The sequence below is a fragment of the Bubalus bubalis genome, chromosome 12 (genome assembly GCF_019923935.1).
Source record: "Bubalus bubalis isolate 160015118507 breed Murrah chromosome 12, NDDB_SH_1, whole genome shotgun sequence".
Classification (NCBI taxonomy): domain Eukaryota; kingdom Metazoa; phylum Chordata; class Mammalia; order Artiodactyla; family Bovidae; genus Bubalus; species Bubalus bubalis.
The window spans coordinates 30,487,193-30,506,818 of NC_059168.1; the positions used below are offsets into that span (position 1 = coordinate 30,487,193).

The 19,626-nt window shown below is 45.2% G+C and overlaps 2 protein-coding genes across 7 annotated transcripts in view; one reads left to right on the forward strand and one right to left on the reverse strand.

Annotated features, from left to right (window-relative positions):
• Positions 1-19,626, forward strand: part of GTF2A1L (general transcription factor IIA subunit 1 like) — a 168,208-nt gene that overhangs the window by 65,157 nt on the left and 83,425 nt on the right. The window lies entirely within an intron of this gene.
• The window catches only part of LHCGR (luteinizing hormone/choriogonadotropin receptor), a 64,204-nt gene that overhangs the window by 6,018 nt on the left and 38,560 nt on the right, over positions 1-19,626 (reverse strand). For 2 of the 4 annotated variants that reach the window (XM_025261002.3, XM_044925894.2), the window contains 4 exons: positions 16,464-16,532; positions 10,724-10,798; positions 6,680-6,865; positions 2,821-2,901 (listed from right to left, as the gene is read on the reverse strand). In XM_025261002.3, coding sequence (XP_025116787.3) covers positions 2,821-2,901; positions 6,680-6,865; positions 10,724-10,798; positions 16,464-16,532 — 411 coding nt within the window. The remainder of the gene's footprint in view (positions 1-2,820; positions 2,902-6,679; positions 6,866-10,723; positions 10,799-16,463; positions 16,533-19,626) is intronic. The other 2 variants (XM_044925893.2, XM_025261005.3) reach the window with 2 other exon arrangements.

Below are 19,626 nucleotides of genomic sequence, written 5' to 3' on the forward strand. Positions count from 1 at the left end.
TTAGGAGGACAGTGGGGCCAACCATAGCAGTAGAACACCAAAATATCTTAGGGAGAGCAGATAAGACTCAGTGGCTGGCTCTAGAATTTCTGAACTCCAGGGACTCAGGAGTAGCAATCTAGTGGGAAGGGAAGGAAGGGGATTTATCACAAGAAATGTTTTCACGGGGAGCACATTCTTTTTACTTAGATTATATGTTAATTTTAGGTAGTTTTGGGGGATGCTGAAGACTGCTGCTGCTGCTGCTAAGTCGCTTAAGTCGTGTCCGACTCTGTGTGACCCCATAGACGGCAGCCCACCAGGCTCCCCCGTCCCTGGGATTCTCCAGGCAAGAACACTGGAGTGGGTTGCCATTTCCTTCTCCAATGCATGAAAGTGAAAAGTGAAAGTGAAGTTGCTCAGTCGTGTCCGACTCTTCACGACCCCATGGACTGCATGCAGCCTTCCAGGCTCCTCCGTCCATGGATTTTCCAGGCAAGAGTACTGGAGTGGGGTGCCATCACTTTCTCCAATGCTGAAGACTAGAGGACTTGCAGTGTTAGCATGGCAGACTCAAGACTGGATGCTTACTTGGGAAGGCATGGAGTGGTAGGGGCTGATGGTTATTGAGACTGAGCTAAAGTCTCCCCTCCCACTAAAACACCCCTTGATGGTACCACAGACTATACCCAAAAGTGGTTTCCTACGGATGAAAAAAAAAACACATGATTGCAAAAGTGTTATGTGGAAGGTGATAATGGAGAGAATATTGAGAGAGAAGAGTGGGAAGGGTGAGGAAAGGGAATGCTGAAGGATAGATGGTGTCAGACCTAAATGAAAGGGAAAAGTAAAGAAGAATAGAGACTATAATATAAGTTACCCTAGCTGTCACAGTCTTTAAAAACTCCCTTTATTCTCATGCTTCTGAAAGCCAAATGATGTTTCTATTGTCCCTTACAGTTGAGGAAAAAAGTCTCAGAATAGATAAGTATTGTCAAGGGAAACCTAATGTTATAGGAACATTAGTGTCAAGAATTCATATCCAAGTCTGAGGAGCTCCAGAGCCCAGGGTCCTTCCATCATACCACCCTGTGCCTCTATATATCTTGCAGATTGATAGGAAAAAAAGAGAAAAGACAAAAAGATGTAGAAGAGAGAATGGAGATTGGTAGGGTGCCTTAGAAGGGCATCTGGTTTGGTTTTGTAGCCTGAGGGGCATGGAGTGGGGGATGGGAGTGGAAGGGAAGTAATAACACTTGCAAATCACAGCAAATGTGGCACCTTTTGAGGCGCGCACCTTTACCGCTGCACCAAAGTATCATGCCTTTGGGTTAAATTTCCCCCCAAAGAACCAGCATATTAAGTTATAATTTATAGCCTTTTCTATTTTAATGTGCCTTGACTTACTGAGCCTCATTCTAGTATCAGTGGGCTTCCCTGGTGGCTCAGATGATAAAGTGTCTGCCTGTAACGCTGAAGACCTGGATTCGATCCCTGGGTTGGGAAGATCCCCTGGAGAAGGAAATGGCAACCCACTCTGGTACTCTTGCCTGGAAAATTCCATGGATGGAGGAGAGCATCAGACATGACCGAACAACTTCTCTGGTTTCTCTACACTTGAACGTATATGAAATGCCAAGGCAGTAGAAAAATGTTTTTGTTTTTTTTTTAAATCAGGGGCTTCCCTGATGGCTCAGTGGTTAAGAATCTGCCTGCCAATGCAGGGCTGCTGCTGCTGCTGCTGCTAAGTCGCTTCAGTCGTGTCCGACTCTGTGCGACCCCATAGACAGCAGCCCATTAGGCTCCTCTGTCCCTGGGATTCTCCAGGCAAGAACACTGGAGTGGGTTGCCATTTCCTTCTCCAATGCATGAAAGTAAAAAGTGAAAGTGAAGTCGCTCAGTCGTGTCCAACTCTTAGCGACCCCATGGACTGCAGCCTACCAGGCTCCTCCGTCCATGGATTTTCCAGGCAAAAGTACTGGAGTGGGGTGCCATTGCCTTCTCCGCAATGCAGGGCACACAGGTTTGATCCCTTTCTGGGAAGATCCCACATGCCGCAGAGGAACTAAGCCCATGTGCCACAACTACTGAGCCTGTGCTCCAGAGCCTGGGAGCGGCAACTGCTGAGCCCATGTGCCATAACTGCTGAAGCTGGTGCATCTGAGAGCCCATGCCCTGCAACAAGAGAAGCCACGACAATGAGAAACCTGCCCGCTACGAGAAGGGTAGGCCCCGTTCATCACAACCAGAGAAAGCCCGAGTAGCAACGAAGACCCAGTACAGCCCAGAATAAATAAATCTTTTAAAAAATATCAGTCAGTAGAATAGAAATGCAGCTCCCATCCAATATGTGTCAGTGATAGTGTTAGGTCTAAATAATTTTAAGCTCTAGAGCATAATGATCAAAGTGGCTTAAGTCTCTCCGAAGGGGAGTGGCTGCTTCTAGAAGCTGTCTACAATCAGGTAATCTTTGTGGAATGCTGACCACATGACTAGTGAAAAATCCTTACAAATGAGGCTATCATTAAACAAGTCCTTAGTGACATCAGAATACCTGCAAAGAAAATTTTAATTTTGGAAGAGAATTTAATATGACTGTAAAATGAATATGTAGGTATGTTTTTACAAGTATTTTTGTAAACAGTTGAAGAGATAATTGATCACCTGGAATGCCTTGTAAAAAAACACACACACACCCCATTTTAAAGCTATTAAAATATGCTCTGCAAACATGGCCCCAACCAAGACTTTTATGAAAAGAAAATCATTGGCACTGATAATGCTAAGGTGCCCACAGAATGACACATGGCTCCCCGAGTTTCCTTCCATGCAAATACTTACAGTGTTTCATTATTTGGCGTCCTTGCTGTGCTTTCACATTGTTTGGAAAAGTTTTTAAAAATGGAAAATGAAAAATTCTGCCTGAAAGAGGTAAAAAAACAAACAAACAAAAAAACCAGTTGAGCTTTTGGTCTTTAAGCCTGCTCATGCTTGTTTACGCTTTGTTCTTCCAAATTCTTTCCCTATTACACCAGCGTTGTGTTCTGTACCATTGTCCTAACTGAAACACTTCCAGGGGAGAGAGTGAAGGCTTCTGAGTTGTCATTAGAGTGCTTCCAGCTTAGATAAAATGCTTCTGAATGCTAAGTGTTTTGTGTGGGCTCTAGAGATGAAAAAACTTAAATTTGTCACATTGAATCATGGATTTTTCAGTGCTCATTAAAAGATAACTTTGTGGCATATTCAGGTTTTTCTACTCACCACTCTCCTCCCCACATCGGCCTTGATGAACAAATAACCATTCAGAGTTCATGGCTTTGAATTATAACCGGGAATCTCTCTTGTAAAGATTTGAAGATTCTGGACCTGGCTTTAAAATGATGTGAATTTTCAGCCTTTTTGGCTTATGTGCAGAAATATAATGTGGTTGCTCCCTATTCCTCCATCTTTCCCTCTAAGAACTGTAGCCTGTGGAAGGGGGTAAATGTCAAGAAATTAAAAGAAGGCTATACTTATATTCCTAAGATGAAACCGTGGTGAAGCACAAAGGAAAACTGGATGGAGAAACAGAGAGAAGAAGAGCAGGCTGTGCAAATTCCAGCCTTTTCTGAGGAGGAAAGAGAAATGTAATTCAAGATGGATATTTCTATTTATTATTCTTCTCCAACATTAACAGGGCTTCTCAGGTGGTGCTAGTGGTAAAGAACCCTCCTGCCAATTTGATCCCTGGGTTGGGAAGATCCCCTAGAGGAGAGCATGGTAACCCACTTCAGTCCTCTTGCCTGGAAAATGCCATGGACAGAGGAGCCTACAATTGCAGCCTACAGGTGGGCTACAATCCACAGGCTGACACAGTTGGACAGGACCGAAGTGACTTAGCACGTTAGCGATATTACCAAGACAATCCCTTGTAGGAGTGACTTTGTGTAAAAGCAGGATGGTGGGGAATACGTAAGGACTGTTTGACCTACTGGACTCACTTTCAGAAGTTACTCAGCTGATTATTTCGCTTGTGCGAGAAAGCGGGAGTGAGAAAGAGAGATTGTGTGTGTGTTTGATGCTGACTCTGCATCCAATACTTAGAGATGCTCCACATGAACCAATCTGCAATTAACAGGAAATGTGGTTGTTCTTGGCCTTCAGTTCTGTCTACTCTCTCTCTCTTTTGGAATTTTAATCAGAAACTCCAAGGAGAGTTTGGGGGCCATCTGCCTAGGCAGCTGTGTGGGTTATCCAGGCTCCGCAGCTGCAGGGCAGAGGGCTGACCCAGAGTTTGCACAAACATCCACTGGCCCAGCTTCATGCTCTCCATCCTCACTAGCGTCCAAGGTTTCTGACTTCAGGGATAGAGAGGGGGTCAGCTGAAACTTGTCATCCTAATCAAGACAACTGCTGTGTGACTGCATTACCCTCTCACTTGGTGCTGGCCCACAGCTGTGTAATGCCCCCCCCCCCCCCACCCCGCTTTTGTTTTAACCCAGAGATGGTAGTCTCTTCTTTCATCTGCTGGAATAAAACACCCCTGAACTAAAGCTTTAACATGTCAGTGACTTCAGAAGGGATGCAGCCTCCTTTCCCACAAAAGTGGAAATGGCTGGAATCAGCTTTATCCCAAGCCAGCATCTGTGCTGTGTGGTGTCTCCATTGTTCTCTCACCAGCTTTGCTCACTCACAGCCCAGAGCGCTGCTTTACAGAAGCAAATCTGAGTGATTCTGTTCTGAGTTCTCCAGTGGCTCCTCAACCTCTCAGCGACTTGGCCTTACGCTCAGAGCCCCTCATAGCTCACCTCTCCCTGGTCTCCTCTGCTCACTCATCCTCCTCTCTGTAACCATAAGTTGTCTTGTTCTGGTTTTTCTGAATGACTTTCATTCCATGGTCTTTTGCCTTTGTGCCTTCACAAAAGCTCTTCCATCTTCTTGGCATGCTTTCTGTCACACCTGTCTAGCTAATTGCTACCTGTTCTTCAGAGCTCAGCAGAAGTCACTTCCTAGGGAAGTCTTCCATAAGCCCTGTTGCCATTTAGAAATTCTCCCTCTGTTCTCGCAGAGTCCTGTGTTCTGTTCTCAGCTCTAGCATAACATTTGCTGGACTGCACCTAAGTATTGGCTGTCTTGTATTGTCCCTAGATAGCCGCTCATGGCTCTGATGGTTGGGATGAGCTCTTACTCATCTTTGTAGCTTCAGATTTTTGCACAGTGTTTTTCTGGAACACGGTGAATACTCAGCTAATGTTCTCTGAAGCTCAGGTAGTGGCACACAGCTTTCTGAGCACAGCGAGTGGCCTGTCTTCTTGGTTACCCCCAAAACTTCAGGTAGATCTGCACCTCCCTACCTATGCGAGGTATGAAATGGGTGTACGAAGATAACATGTGCTGGTTGATTAATTGTAAATAGGTTGATCCCCAAAACAGTTGCCTCCTAGTGACACCCTCTTAATGCCTCATCTGATTAATTGTTTGAGAAGCTTCTTAGGCTGTATAATATCCTTTTAGGGCAATGTTTTTCCAGCTGTGAGTTGTGACCCATTAGTGGGTCATGAAAGCAATAAGGTGAATCAAGACTAGCGTTGAAAGCAAACAAACATGAAATAAAATAGACAAGAGAACATCAGTGTATGCTGGATAACCAGCATAACCGACAAGGACCTCCTGTATAGCACATGCAGCTCTGCTCAATGTTACGTAGCAGCCCGAATGGGAGGGGTTTTGGGGGAGGATGGATACATGGATACTTGTGGCTGAGTCCCTTCGCTGTTCACCCGAAACTATCACAGCATTGTTTGTCAATCCGCTATACCCCAATATAGAACAAAAAGTTAAAAAAAATAAAATTATGCAAAAGAAAGAAAAAAAGAGAATAACAGTGTATCACATGTAAAACAGTTAAGTAGTGCTCTGTTTTATTTCAGTTACATATGTCATGTTTACTGGTTGCAATGTAAAAAAAAGTACTTCTTTGTATGCATTACAGTGGGAAAAAAATCTGGAAGAGAGTGCTTTAAGGAAAGAATAAAATCTTTCACACCCTGCCATTCCGTTCTGGACTGAAGTGAATTAATTGAATCAGTAAGACCACCCCACCTCCCTGAAGCCAGCACTAGTCACAAACCCACAAACCAGCCAGGAGCTTCTGCCTTTTCCATTCCCATACCAAGCTAATCCTTAGTGAGCTAGGATTCTGTTCTATAATAGAAGATAGTCTTCTGCTGGGAGACAAATAGCTTTTTAAAAAAAGCAGTGAAAACCTTCTGTAGTGTTCTGTGTCTTTTTTATTTTTTTTAACTAAAGATTAAGACATTAAGTAAAATTGACCTTATTGAGCCTACTTCCCCCACTTCTTTAGAAATGATGTTCTTTGATAAGGATTAGAGCTAGTTGATCTTTGAGGTACCAGTTTTGTACTTCATTTTGCAACTGCAATTATAGCCTGATTTAAGGCTCTAATTGAATTAGCTCAGAATAAGTGACAAGGGTCTTTTAGCTGCAGGGTGAATCGACCCTTTGGAGTCAGTTTTCAGGAGGCACAGGACAGTTCATTTTCTTCTTGTCTGTCTGAGAGTGACCGCATGACTATGGGTGACTGGGGCGCTGGTTTAGACGGCAGGCAGTAAAAGGGCAGGGAGCTGCTGACCAGCTGACTATTTTCAGATCTGAGTTTCTGCCACAATTGGCAGGCTCTACCTTTTGCTTTTTTACTTACTCGTTTGTTGGCAAGTTTCTAAAAGCACAGCAGTGGCTGGGGTAAGTCAGTGTGGCATCCAGGAGGTTGGTAAATTTTTCTCTTGATGGCAGTTTTTTCAGAGAATAGGATGATGTGGCAATTAGTGTCTGAATGGACTCTAGCCCATAGCTAGGCAGGGCCTGCAGTTTAGTGGAAGAAATATCCCTGAAAAGTAAAAAAAAGAGAAAGGCTTACTTATTTATTTAATATACTTGATTCATAGAATGAAACTTTGTCTCAACAATAGCATCATTCTACGTTCTGAGGCATTTTTTTTCCATCTTGCTCTCTCCCTGATTCTCCCTTTCAGTTACTCTCATTAAGATCTGAATTCAAAAAGCTACATTGTGTTTTCCCTCATATTCGCCCCACTATCCATTCATTAGAATTGCCTTTCCTCTCCTGCTTTCTTTCTCCCTCCCTCTCCCTCCCTCCACTTAGCCAAAGTGAAATAACCACTTGCTTTATGATAGAGCAGGCAGATGCAGTGACATCAGCTTTGTGCTCTAGCCCAGGTGGAAGTGTTTAGGGCTTCAGATGCCTCTCTTTGCTGATCAAGCTCCACAGAGTAGGTTTTCATGATGCACAGGCTGCTTATGCTATTAAGAGCCACTATGTGACATAAACCATCACCTACCTTCTCTAAAGGCAAACTGGATTCATCAGTCCAAAGCAAGCGAACACTCATGCAAGCAGAATTGTGTGGAAAGCTCAGGGTTTTTCAAACAAGGTCCTGAACCCCTTAGCTTTTCTAAACCTGAGGCAATGTGCAAGAAACCTCCAAATAAATTAAATGTGAGAAGGAAGAATAAGTGGGCATTTAAAAATTCTTCCTGTCTTCCTGCTGATACACTGTGAAGATTTTCAGGCAGCACCACCCCCTTCAGCACTCTGGCCCAATACTTAGTGCCCAGCGCATGGGATGGGATCAGTGGGTGATCGATGGACAGATGAACTTGACACCATGGAGTGATGATCAGGGTTGGTCCTTGGTGGAATAATCAGGGTGGCAGAATTTGCCTCGGGGATGGCAGACTCTTACTGCTTTTCTGCCCTTATTGATTTAGGTAACCAGTGTTCTCATTCCGTTTTACAGAGTAAGTACCTGATTCTTTACAGGACTGGTGAATTTTTTTGTTTTTATTATTTTGGAGTGGAAGTAATATGTTTTAAGTTAGGATTCTATAAATGGCAAGGTCTCATTACAAAGGAGTAAATCTCTGATGATAGATTTTCAGTTTCACTGAGTGACTCGTGGGGGAAATATTTTGGGGGTGTGGATGGGAGGAAGGCTTATAGATATCACTTAAACCCTAAGGGCATAATGCGGATAATCATTTGGGTAGTAAGAGACCTAGGCCTGGTCCCACTGTTCTGAAAAAGTCAATGTAAATGCCTGCAGGGCTCACAGTCACTTCTAAGCAGGCAGGCCCTGCAGCTTTTCAAGGGAAAACTGTCACATCGAGTGACTTACAACCATGCTTACTCATTCTTGCACCTGACCAAAGGCAGCTCTCCTAGCCGTTCATTGCCAAGTAGGTGGCCGGTTTGCTGTGAGAACTCTGCCTGTAGGGTGTGCTAGCCCGGAGTACTTTGAATACAAGACTTGTAGACAGGGACCCCTATGGTAGGATGGCAGAAGCTGAGAGACAGCAGAGAAAGCAATGAGCAGGAGCCATGAGGAAGTGGAAGCCACGAGGAAGCAGAAATCATGAGGTTGAGTGGAGAACAGAGAATAAGTAGGACTGATGATGCCATAAGTTAGGGAGTGGAGGAAGTCAGGAGTTTTGGTGGCAGGAGTTAGTATGTCAAGAGACTCAGGGTAATAGGAAATAAGTAGAGTCAGACTGGTAACAGGACTTGATAGTGGTGGGAGCTAGGAACCAAAGGAAGTCAGGAGTTGATAGGAGAGAGGAGTTAGGGAGGAGTCAGGAGTTGAGAGTGGCAGGGGCTAAGAAGTAGAGTTTGGGGCTTATAATGGAATATAGAAAAGTAGACAAGATCATGAGTAGATACTGGCAGGAGCTGGGGTATAAAGAGTAACTGGGTCAGTTCATTCCTTCCTCTCATCAAAACCTTAGAGCCTCCTCACCTCACTCAAAGAGTAGCCATAGGCCCCTGACCTGGCTCTCGCCACCTCTCTGCCCTGCTCTGGGCCCTTCCCCTTGGCTCACTTGGCCACACTGTTCTCTTCTTTGTCCTTCCAACATGTGCAGATCCTGCCCAGTTCCCTCCAACTGGAATGCTCTTCCTGTTGATGACCACACAGCTTTGCTCCCTCCTTTCTTTCAGGTATTTGCTTTTTTTTTTTTAAATTTTATTTTATTTTTAAACTTTACATCAAAATGAATCCGCCAGGACAGTCTTCCCTGACCATCCTCCTGAAAATACTAACTGCCCTTCCTGAGAACTCTCTTCGCCCAGCCAGCTAAGTTTCTCCACTCCACAACCATCTGGTGTAGTACATATTTTCTTTACTCATTTGATTCTTGTCCGTCTTCCCCACTCTATGAAGGCAGAGACATTTGTCTTTTCTTACTCACTGCTGTTTCCCTGATGCCTAATTCAGTGCCTGGCACATAGTATGGATGTACAGTTATTGGAAAAATCAATGAATGAATGAATAAACAGATGAACTGTACTACACTGCTCACTGTCTTTCTAGTACTTTTCTCATTTTTAATAATTATATTTATTTATTTTAAGTTGATTGATGATTGCTTTATAATATTGGTTTGATTCTGTCATACATCAACATGAGTTAACCATAGATGTACCTATGTCCCCTCCCTCTTGAAACTCCTACCCACCTCCCACCCTTTCCCACTCCTCTAGTTTAATACAGAACCCCAGTTTGAGTTCCCTGAGTCATACAGCAAATTTCCATTGGCTCTCTATTTTACCTATGTTAGTGTATATGATTCCATGCTACTTCTCCATTCATCTTAATACTTTTCTCATTTTAAAGTCATGTGCCTGTTTATCACTTTGCCTGTTCATCATTCTTTCCCCTCCATAGTGTAATTTTTTTTTATAGTGCGTCAACCAGAGCCCACCACTGTCTCTGCAGCATGGTGCCTGGTAAACAGGATGTGTTCAAGCCGTGCTTGAAGGCGTTAGTGATGGGGTGCCAGAGTAGGAAGTAGTGGGCCGGCGCCTCTGCGGAGAGGTGAGGCAGCCTCTGTTGTTAGAGCTGCGGCGTGTTTGGAGCCCTCTTGCATTTCTCCCTGAAGCCTGGCTGCAGCTGCAGTTGTTTTCTATAGGATGTTTCTGGCTTCCCAAAGCGTTGTTGGGAGACTACTGGTTCAATCTCCTGTTCCTCTTAATGTTCCCATGTGTCCTTATGCTCAATGCCCATTAACTGAGGGAACTTGGCTCTGCTCCTTGCATCCTCAGAGAGCCTGACACAACAGCAGCTCACTCAACCTTAATTCTCACGAGGGGATACCAGGGAACACCGGACCCCCTCTTGCCAGCATGTGAAGAGGCCCGCCATATTTGATGCTGATTGAACTGTGTCTCACCCAAATTCATATGTTGAAGTCCTAACTCTCAGTACCTCAGAATGTGACCTTAATTGCAATAGGACTTTCTAGAGGTAATCAGGTTACAATGAGATCATGAGGATGGGGCCTAATCCGATATGACTGGTATCTCTGTACAAAGGGGGAAATTTGGAGACAGAGAAACACATCGAATACTCTGTGAAGACTGGAGTTCTACTGCCACAACCAAAGGGAGCTACCAGGAGCCAGGAGAGGTCTGGCATAAGTCCTTCCCTCGCAGCCCACAGGAGGAAGCCGGCTTGCTGAAAGCCTTGTTTCAGACTTGAACCTCTAGAACTGCAGACAGCACAGTTCTGTTGTTTCAATCCCTAGTGGGTGGTGCTTTGTTAGGGTAGTCCTTTCCCATGCAGAGACTGGTTGCCCCGCAAACCCAGCTGGGGATGATGTGACCGGACACCCTGAGCAGGCTTGTTGGGGTGCACCGGGCAGGGAGGGGAGGCGGCACCGGTGTACTCACAAAATGCTCGGCCCCGTGGCCCCCCGGAAGGCGTCGTTGTGCATCTTCTCCAGGCGTGCATTTTCCTTTAGCTCCCTGTGGGGAAGGACAGTGCCCTTAGTGGGTTTTTCAGCTCATGTGTGAACAGTCAAAGCTGTGCACATGCACGTTTGGGCCAGCCCATGTATGTGGTGCTCAGGGGTGGAGGCGACAAGGAGGGGCTGTAGGCAAAATGCAAAAACGGCATTCTTGTCTTTGGCACAACTGTGAAATCTTGGGTGTTTGACTCTGCCCTTTCCCTGCAGTTTCCCCCTCTCTCAGTGGAACCCTTTGTCCTACCACTGAAAGCACTCCCACTGCTGCCCTGGAGCTGTGCACATTTACTCCAGGCAGCTGGGCAGGGCAGAAATGCTGCTCCAGCGTTCAAGGCTGAAGGCTGCGGGTGCAGCGCACTCTGTACCAGGCTCGCAGCCATCGTGACCTTGGAGAGCTCAGTGTCTATTAATAGTAATATACTGAAGTTTGCAAATCTTAAAAGCAGCATCCATTCAAAGCTACCCCCTTTCATCGTGTTAATTGGACTCTTTTTCTTTCAGCTGTGTATTTCTCCTTGGGCCTCCCAGGTGGCGCTAGTGGTCAAGAACCTGGCTGCCAAGGCAGGAGCCATAAACGACTGGGGTTCTATCCCCGAGTCGGGAAGATCCCCTGGACAAAGGCATGGCACCCACTCCAGTGTTCTTGCCTGGAGAATCCCATGGACAGAGGAGCCTGGCGGGCTACAGTCCATAGTGTCACGCAGAGTCAGACATGACTGAAGTGACTGAGCATACATGCATGTACATTTTTTCAGTGGGTGACAAAGGGGAAGAAGAACAGTCTGTATAGAAAATTGCCTCCTACACCAGTCTGGGCTATGTGTCTGATCATCACTAGGTATGTGTGTTGTAGGAAAAAAAAGGGTTGAAGGCCACTACTCTTAAGGAACCCAAAAGCTGCAATGGGAGTAGCCACCTGAGGGCTTCTGTTCCTTTTAGGGCTCCCCTGGTAGCTCAGATGGTAAAGAATCTGCCTGTAATGCAGGAGACTGGAGTTCGATCCCTGGCTCAAGGAAGATCCCCTGGAGAACAGCTACCCACTCCAGTATTCTTGCCTGCAGAATTCCACAGCTTAGAGTAAACTTCTCAGGACCAGCTTGGCCTGGCCCCACTGAGCAGCTCCCATCTGGGCCCTGACGGTGGTGTCTCCAAGCACATGCCCTTCTGGATGGACAAGGGAGCTGGGAAAGGAGTCCCTGGGCTCAGACTTGCCAGATCAAACTTTTGATCACTTTCTTCCTACAAGAGAAGGGTGGTATTTCAAAGAACTTTCTGGAAAACCCTGGACAATGGGCACATTCATTTTTGGCATGATGATTTTGAACACGGGACATGATTCTTTTAGTAGCACTGTTACAGTGGCGAAAGAAATATACCAACACCCGCTGCCCCTCCCTTGCAAGATCCTTTGTAATTAGGCAGCTCATCTCGTAGCTTTACATCTTCTTTATCATCTTTCTGCAAGACTCCACATCACCCTTGCCATTTAAAAACTGCAAAAGCCCCTGCATTTCACCCATTGGTGGCTGTTTTCCATATGCTTCTACTAAGCATTTTCCTTGGGAAGCCTCAGCCCTTTCATCACAATGCACCCGTCCGTCTCACATCGTCCCATCCCCTGGGTATATTTCCACTTTCAAAGCAATGAGGTTGTCAAAGTCAATCGGTATTTAAAATCTAAATCAAAAGAAAATTTCCTTCCCAAACCTCCCTGGCTCTTCTTCCTGATTTGGTTTGTTTTAATTATGTTCAGTTGTGGTCATAAATCATGGAAACCAGGCTCTGTGAGCAAATAATCCTCGTGTCAGCCAGGTCAAATTAACTGTTCAAATTTTATGACAGCTTTTCGCATGTTTTATTAAAACTCAGATCTTTCTGTAAAATGATAACTCTGCATTATGTAACTCGGCCAAAAAGAAATCAAATTTATCTACCACGTTTTCCTGCAGGTCCCTTTAGGAACTCTCCCCAGTGGCATGGCCATCTAGGCATGAGAGACACAGGCAGGCAGGATGACCTTTTGAGGTAGAGTGGGAGAACCCTCAAATTCCAGCCAAGGCTTCCCTAATGGGGGTGCTCAGGGAATGGTAGGGAGGGACTCTGGGACCCCTGGTGGTATCTGAGGGTAACCTTCTGAGGTTGCTCCCCTCCACCATATCTGCCTTAGTAAGCAGCATATTTGAGGACTTTGCAGTGCTCTGATGTCATTGTTCTGGACAGCTCTGGACAGGCCTCTACACGAGGAAGGGGTCAGAAATGGGGCTGGATTGTATAGTTGGAACATTTTGCTCAGTTCTTTTGAAGACTACTCCCTCTGCCCTGCTCAAACCCTTCAGTGGGTCTCCTTCCCCTCAGAAGAGAATTCAACCCCTTCCCATGGCCCCTCCATCCTGACGCCTTGCTCCTGACACATCTCCATGATGATCGCATCCAGTGTCCCTCTTGCTGATGGCCCTGCAGTCACACCAGCCTCCTCCCAATTCTTGGAGCTTATCAACTTCATTTCTTGCTCAACTCAGGCCCTTCGCACATGCTGGTCCCTCTTTCTGTAATGTGCGTCCTCTCATGATTGCCAGGGCTGACCCCTTGTCATCCTTAAGACTCAGCCTAAATATTATATCCTTGGTGAGGGCTGTCCCTGAGCACCTAACCTAGAGTCAGTCTCCTCGCTGTGGTCTCTCAGATCTCAGTAATGAGTAATTTTCCTTCATGGTATTTATCACTGCCTACAATGAGTTCATCTATTTTTTGCCTTTTGGTCCATCTCTTCTGCTAGAAACTTCATGAGGGCAGGGACTATTTCCATTGTACCACTGCAGACCCAGCCCTTAACACCGTGCCTCATATATTGGTGATGCTCAATAGATGTGATGTGTTGAATGAATAAATGAATGAAATAGGTTTGTGTTCTTGGCAAACTGATTTGTGATCTTGGTTTCCTCTTTCTTGAAACTATGAGGTATGGGGCATTCATACTAATGGGACTTTGGGACCTTTTTAAGTCCACACCCGTTTCAGTGCCTCTAAAGGGGTTGACCAGGACCTCCCTCCTTACGCCCTGCTTTCCCTCACCGCCCAAAGCTGCGCCCTGCTGGCTGCCTCCTCACCTCTGACTTTGCTCTGGCTTCTTTTCCTCATCTATTGCGTTCCTTTAATTTTATACTCAGTCCTCTTATTTTTCCTCCTTGTGCAGGTGACCAGGGCCACAAAGGACTTCACGTATCCCCTCTCCTCAGGTACTTCTGACTTCTGTGTCTGCCCTGGTCTACCCCTTCCCTCTGCTCTTCCAACCCTCTGCCCTTCCTGCTAACCCATCCACCAAGCTTCCCTGAGCAGCCCTCTCATACTTTCTACCCCAGGACTTTCAAAGGCTTGTTTTCTACAGCAGAGTCGAAATTCTTTACCCCAGCATTGAAGGTCCTTCCTGCTTTGTCCTTGATCCACATCTAGGACTTTTTAAATGCTACTATTTTCTGGGCTATGAGCACATCCCAAGCACCTTCCTCTGGGCTTTTCTTGTCCTCTGAACATAGCACATTTTCCTTCTGTCTCTGCTTGTCCAAGTTAAGCCCAGCTCAAGGTCTGCATCTCTCATGAGGCGTTCTCTAATCCCCTTCTCTTCTGCCCCTGAGATCCCAGAGCACTTTTCCTCTCTCCAGCCAGGCACCATACTTTGCCTTCTGTTTTAGTAACTACTTAGTGTACAGTTTACATACCATTTAGGAGTGTTTCTTCCTAGGCTGTAAACTCCTGCAGGGCAAACACCAGGGCTTAGTCATCTTCGTTTCATCTCAAAATATAGCAGGTTCCTTCAAACACAGCTGAAGCCTGGCAAACACTTGTCAATACCAGCATGAGGCATTGGGAGTGCTGTGCCCGAAGAGGATAGGCCTCTGATTTTAATTCAGCAGAAACAGATTCAACTGGCCAGAGTGAAACCTGCATTGAATTCAAGTCCACCAGAAAATGAGGGAAAATCTACTCCATGATAGGAAGGACAGCTTTTTAAAAAGCTGCCATTTCTTGAGCACTTAGAATGTGCCAGACCTGTGTTAAGTGCATGAAAACATAATCATATTTAGTATCATTCATTCATAATTAATATGTAATGTGACAAATAATAAGTGAGCACCTACTTTATGCTATGCACTGTGCTAAGTACTGAGGATACAACACAGAGCTTTTCATTTGGTGGGATATCCTCCACAAACCCATTAGCAGCTCCATTTTATGGATGAAACACTATGGTTTAGACTGGTTAAGTGACTTGCTCAAGATTAAGGTGATAAATGATGGAATTGGAGTTTCAGTCCCAGTTAGTGACTGTTAGACCTGTTTTCTTAGCCACCAAGCTACATAACATGGTATCAGTATAATAGGGTCTTTAATTAATATTTATCATTAAAGTATGTAGTGTACTATATTTAGACTTATGCTACTCTACTCCAGACTGGCAGCATTAGCATCTCCAGGGAGCTTGTTAAAATTTCAGATTTTCAGGCCCCACCCTAGACCTACTAAATTAAAGTGTCTTGGGATGGGGCCTGGGATCTCTGTGTTAACAATCTCTGTGTTATTCTTATGTTTGTTAAAGTTGGAGAAGCACTGGTGAAGACCATGGTTTATACGTGAAAAGTGAAAGTGTTAGTCACTCAGTTGTGTCTGACTCTTTGTGAACCCATGGACTGTAGCCCGCCAGGCTTCTCTGTCCATGGGAGTCTCCAGGCAAGAATACTGGAGCGGATGCCATTCCATCCCCCAGGGACTTTCCCGACCCACGGATTGAACCTGGGTCTCCCACATTGCAGGCAGATTCTTTACCGTCTCAGCCACCAGGGGAACCCAAGGTTATGCATATGACTTATTAATGATAAAAGCCTTTTCATCTGTTTGCTTTCCTCAACTTTGGCTTATTTGCGCCTTTCACATGTTGTAAGGTTTTACTCTCGACAACTGTAGGGTGATGGTCATCTTACTTGGTACCTGTTATGGTTCAAGCAGTGCACCCCTCCCTGCCCACCCCCTGCACCACAAGCTTTGTGAATGAGCCACTTTTTTTAGGAAAGGGGCCACAGAAAGAAAGAGAGGCTGAGGACCATGAAGGAGGCAACAGGGATGCTTCTCTAGACTTGAAGGCTGTTCACAATGGGGACCAGGGTAGGTTGTGGTGAAAATGCAGGGCTCCCTCACCTTGTGGAAAATGAGCTCCTTACCCACTCCTGCCCCCAGCCCCCGCAGCAGGGAGATGGGATTCTGTGTGGGCCTGTTGAGGCTGATTAGGCTGGTAAATGGCCTTATCCAACATCTTTGCAGTGGGGCCAGGAGGAAGAATTTCTTCACTGAAATCGTGCTGCCTCTAACACACCATCAACCCAAGTGAGGGGACTAGAGAGGGGGGCTGTGAGATGGAGAAGCTTAAAGGAGGGTGTTGAATATTTCAGCAAACTGTCAACTTCAATGTATCCAGGCTGCATCTGTTTTTGATATCAGGGTGCTCTGGGGTTTCCAGTCAGCCAGTTGCCTAGTAACACTCATGCTACACTGAGGACCAGGCACTTGAAAGTTTATTTTTGTCCTGAGTTAGTTGCTGAAGATTGAATGTGATCTGGTAGCCAGAGTAATATTTCATTTTTATTCATGAGCTGGGGAAACAAGCACATACTTACAGGGAAATCAGCGTTGTCCCATTGAATGCATGACTTTGTATTTCTTCAAATCCATTTCCATATAGTTTTCTGAAGAGGGAGGAGAGAGATTTTAGAAATGAAAGAAACACAGTTTGGAATCACACATTCTTCTTTCTGTGACATTTATCACTAAGATAATTACTGGCATTTACAATACCTAGCTCAGTTTTTCTAACATTTTAGATCCTCAGGGCCTACTGAGATAAGACTGTTTCCTTGCTCTAGTTTACTTCCACCTCCACCACCAGCACCACTACTAATTTATTAAATGTTTGGTAATAAACACTTAATAAAATATATGCAAAAAGTTCTGCATATATTTTATGATTTAATCCTCATCGTCATTCCCACTATTCGGATCAGAAACCTAAGCCTTCATGTTGCTGTGTAGCTTGCTTAAGGTCAGAGAAAACAGTGGCAGAACTGGAACTGGAGTCTTGAGCCACCTAACACTTAAGTCTTCTCTCTGGCTGTCCAGGCCAGTGTGGGGGTATGGGCTTTCTGGATCACTGAAAGCTGAGGGCAGAAGAAGGCTCCAGTACTGAGTTACTGTTTCTTTTTCTTAGATGAGTCTTTGGTGTTAGTGATGCCATATTTTGTTCCACAACCAAGATTTCAGTGTCTGTGAATAGTTATTTAAGACCCCTTGGATAGTGAAATCAATTTGTTCCTGCTGTTGCTAAGTCGCTTCAGTCGTGTCCGACTCTGTGTGACCCCATAGACAGCAGCCCACCAGGCTCCTCTGTCCATGGGATTCTCCAGGCAAAAACACTGGAGTGGGTTGCCATTTCCTCCTCCAATCAGCATTTAGCAAAATGAAATAGAACAAACCGGAAAATATTAGAGTATGTTGCATGTAATCACGTAGTACTGTTTATGATGCTTTGTGCCACCACTGTTTATGTTATGTACATAAAAGTATATGTATACATACATATATATTAGTCTGCCCAGACTAAGACAAGGACTTAGTTCTAGTCTGAGTTCTAAGACGCCTTAGAACACAGATGCTGGGAAATGTTAGAGCCAGAAAAGAACTTGGAGAGGAGCAAGGCGCATCCTTTCACTTTACAAAGAAGGAACGAGGTTCAGAGAAGAAAGTGGCCTGTCTAAAGTCCACAGTTGGTGGAAATGAGACCAGAACACACTTTGACTGGGGCTACTTCTAACACATCACTTTTGCTGGTTGATGTGCCTTTTCTTCCCTGAAATATCCACATGGCCCCTCTTCCTCCTCCTATAGAACTATGTTTAATGTTATGTTCTGGTGTGGCCTCTCCTGACTGCCCTATTTACCACCCTTCCCTTCCCCAGCATTCCAGCATTCTCCCTCTCCCTTCTCTGATTTACTTTATCAGCATCTGACCCATGATTATATTGTTGTCTACCTCTCCCAGCAGAATGTAACCTTTATGAGAACAAGAATTCAAATTATTCTGTTCATTACAGGATTACCTGTATGTAGAACAGTGCCTGGGACCTGGGAGGATTACAGTGAATATATGTTACATGAATTGAATGGACAAATGGTAATATATAAGATGAGTTTCTCAGTGTAAACCATAGCCAAGCAAGTTTGAAAGCCACAGTCTCAAATGGAAATGTTTGTGTATGTTCTCCATAAACAATGGCTTAAGACTCAAGTAAGAAAGGGCTGTGGTGTGACATAAAATTAAGCTTCTGCATCTGGCAAGATGCTCACTTTGCTTTTCAGTGTTGCTGGCAGCTGCATGGGCTGTGTCAGGGACAGCCTGGAAGGGGTGACATGACAGTCTCCCCCTACTCCTCAGGTGGCTGCTGTCTGCAAGGTTTCTCTGCTGCTGCTGCTGCTGCTAAGTCACTTCAGTCCTGTCCGACTCTGTGCAACCCCATAGACGGCAGCCCACCAGGCTTCCCCGTCCCTGGGATTCTCCAGGCAAGAACACTGGAGTGGGTTGCCATTTCCTTCAATGCATGAAAGTGAAAAGTGAAAGTGAAGTTGCCCAGTCATGTCTGACTCTTAGCCACCCCATGGGCTGCAGCCCATCAGGCACCTCCATCCATGGGATTTTCCAGGCAAGAGTACTGGAGTGGGGTGCCATTGCCTTCTCTGGCAAGGTTTCTCTAGCCTTTGTTAAGTAAAACTAGCACAGGATTTCACTTCATTGTATCTGTCTGTGTGTAATATGTATGTATATAGTGTGTGTATGGGGGTGGGGAGGGTCCCTTCCTTTCCATCAACACAGCTGAGACAAACCAGCATATAGGTGGGACTCAGTGTTGAAGCATGGTATTTAAAGACTGAAATTCAGAAAATATAGAGATTACAAAATAATGAGTTCAGAAATTGCAGGGGATTGTATTTAATTCATTTTGTAAACCGCCCAGATCTCTCATAATGCTATTATCTAGTAGGAGCTCAGTCAACAGGCTGGCGGCAGCAGTAGCCTTGCCCTTCCATGGGAGAAGAGCCTTGTCTGGCTCCCTCTGCTCTCACAGTTCTCCTGCATTTCCAGTTTCACACATGAGCTCTTAACTGTGTTCGGTAATGGATGATCGGATGCCACTTTCAATGGTTTCCTTCACCATTTATATTGTAGAATCCGAGGGGATTGATATTTGGATTATGTCTGTTGTCTTGTGCAATTACACACAACCTTCTTGCCTCCTCCACACAATCCCACTAGAATTCTCCTTTTCTTTTACACTTTGTCACCCGCTTTTCATCTTAGGGGCTGAATGCCTTTATAATAATCTCTTTTAGATGAAGAAATCATACCTGTCTCTTCTCTGAACTTTTGAAATTGGATCTTTTAGAGTCTAGTCTACTATTTGTCAAATCAGCCTCCTCCATCCACTGACTCAGCATCATCTGGAGTTGCTGGCCAGAAACGCAGACTCAGACCTACTGACGAGGTGCCCTGCAGACCTAGAGTCAGACCCTGGCTGTGGTAGCCAGTAACATGCACATTTTTTGGAAGTGCATATTATTTTGTCATGAGTTACTTTCCTTTTTAACAAGTAATTATCTTTTGGCTGCACTGGGTCTTCACTGCTGTGCACAGGCGTCCTCCAGGCGCAGAAGTGGGAGCTACTCTAGTTCTGGTGCATGGGCTTCTCATCGCAGTGGCTTCTCTTGCTCCGCTGTGAAGCACAGGCATGT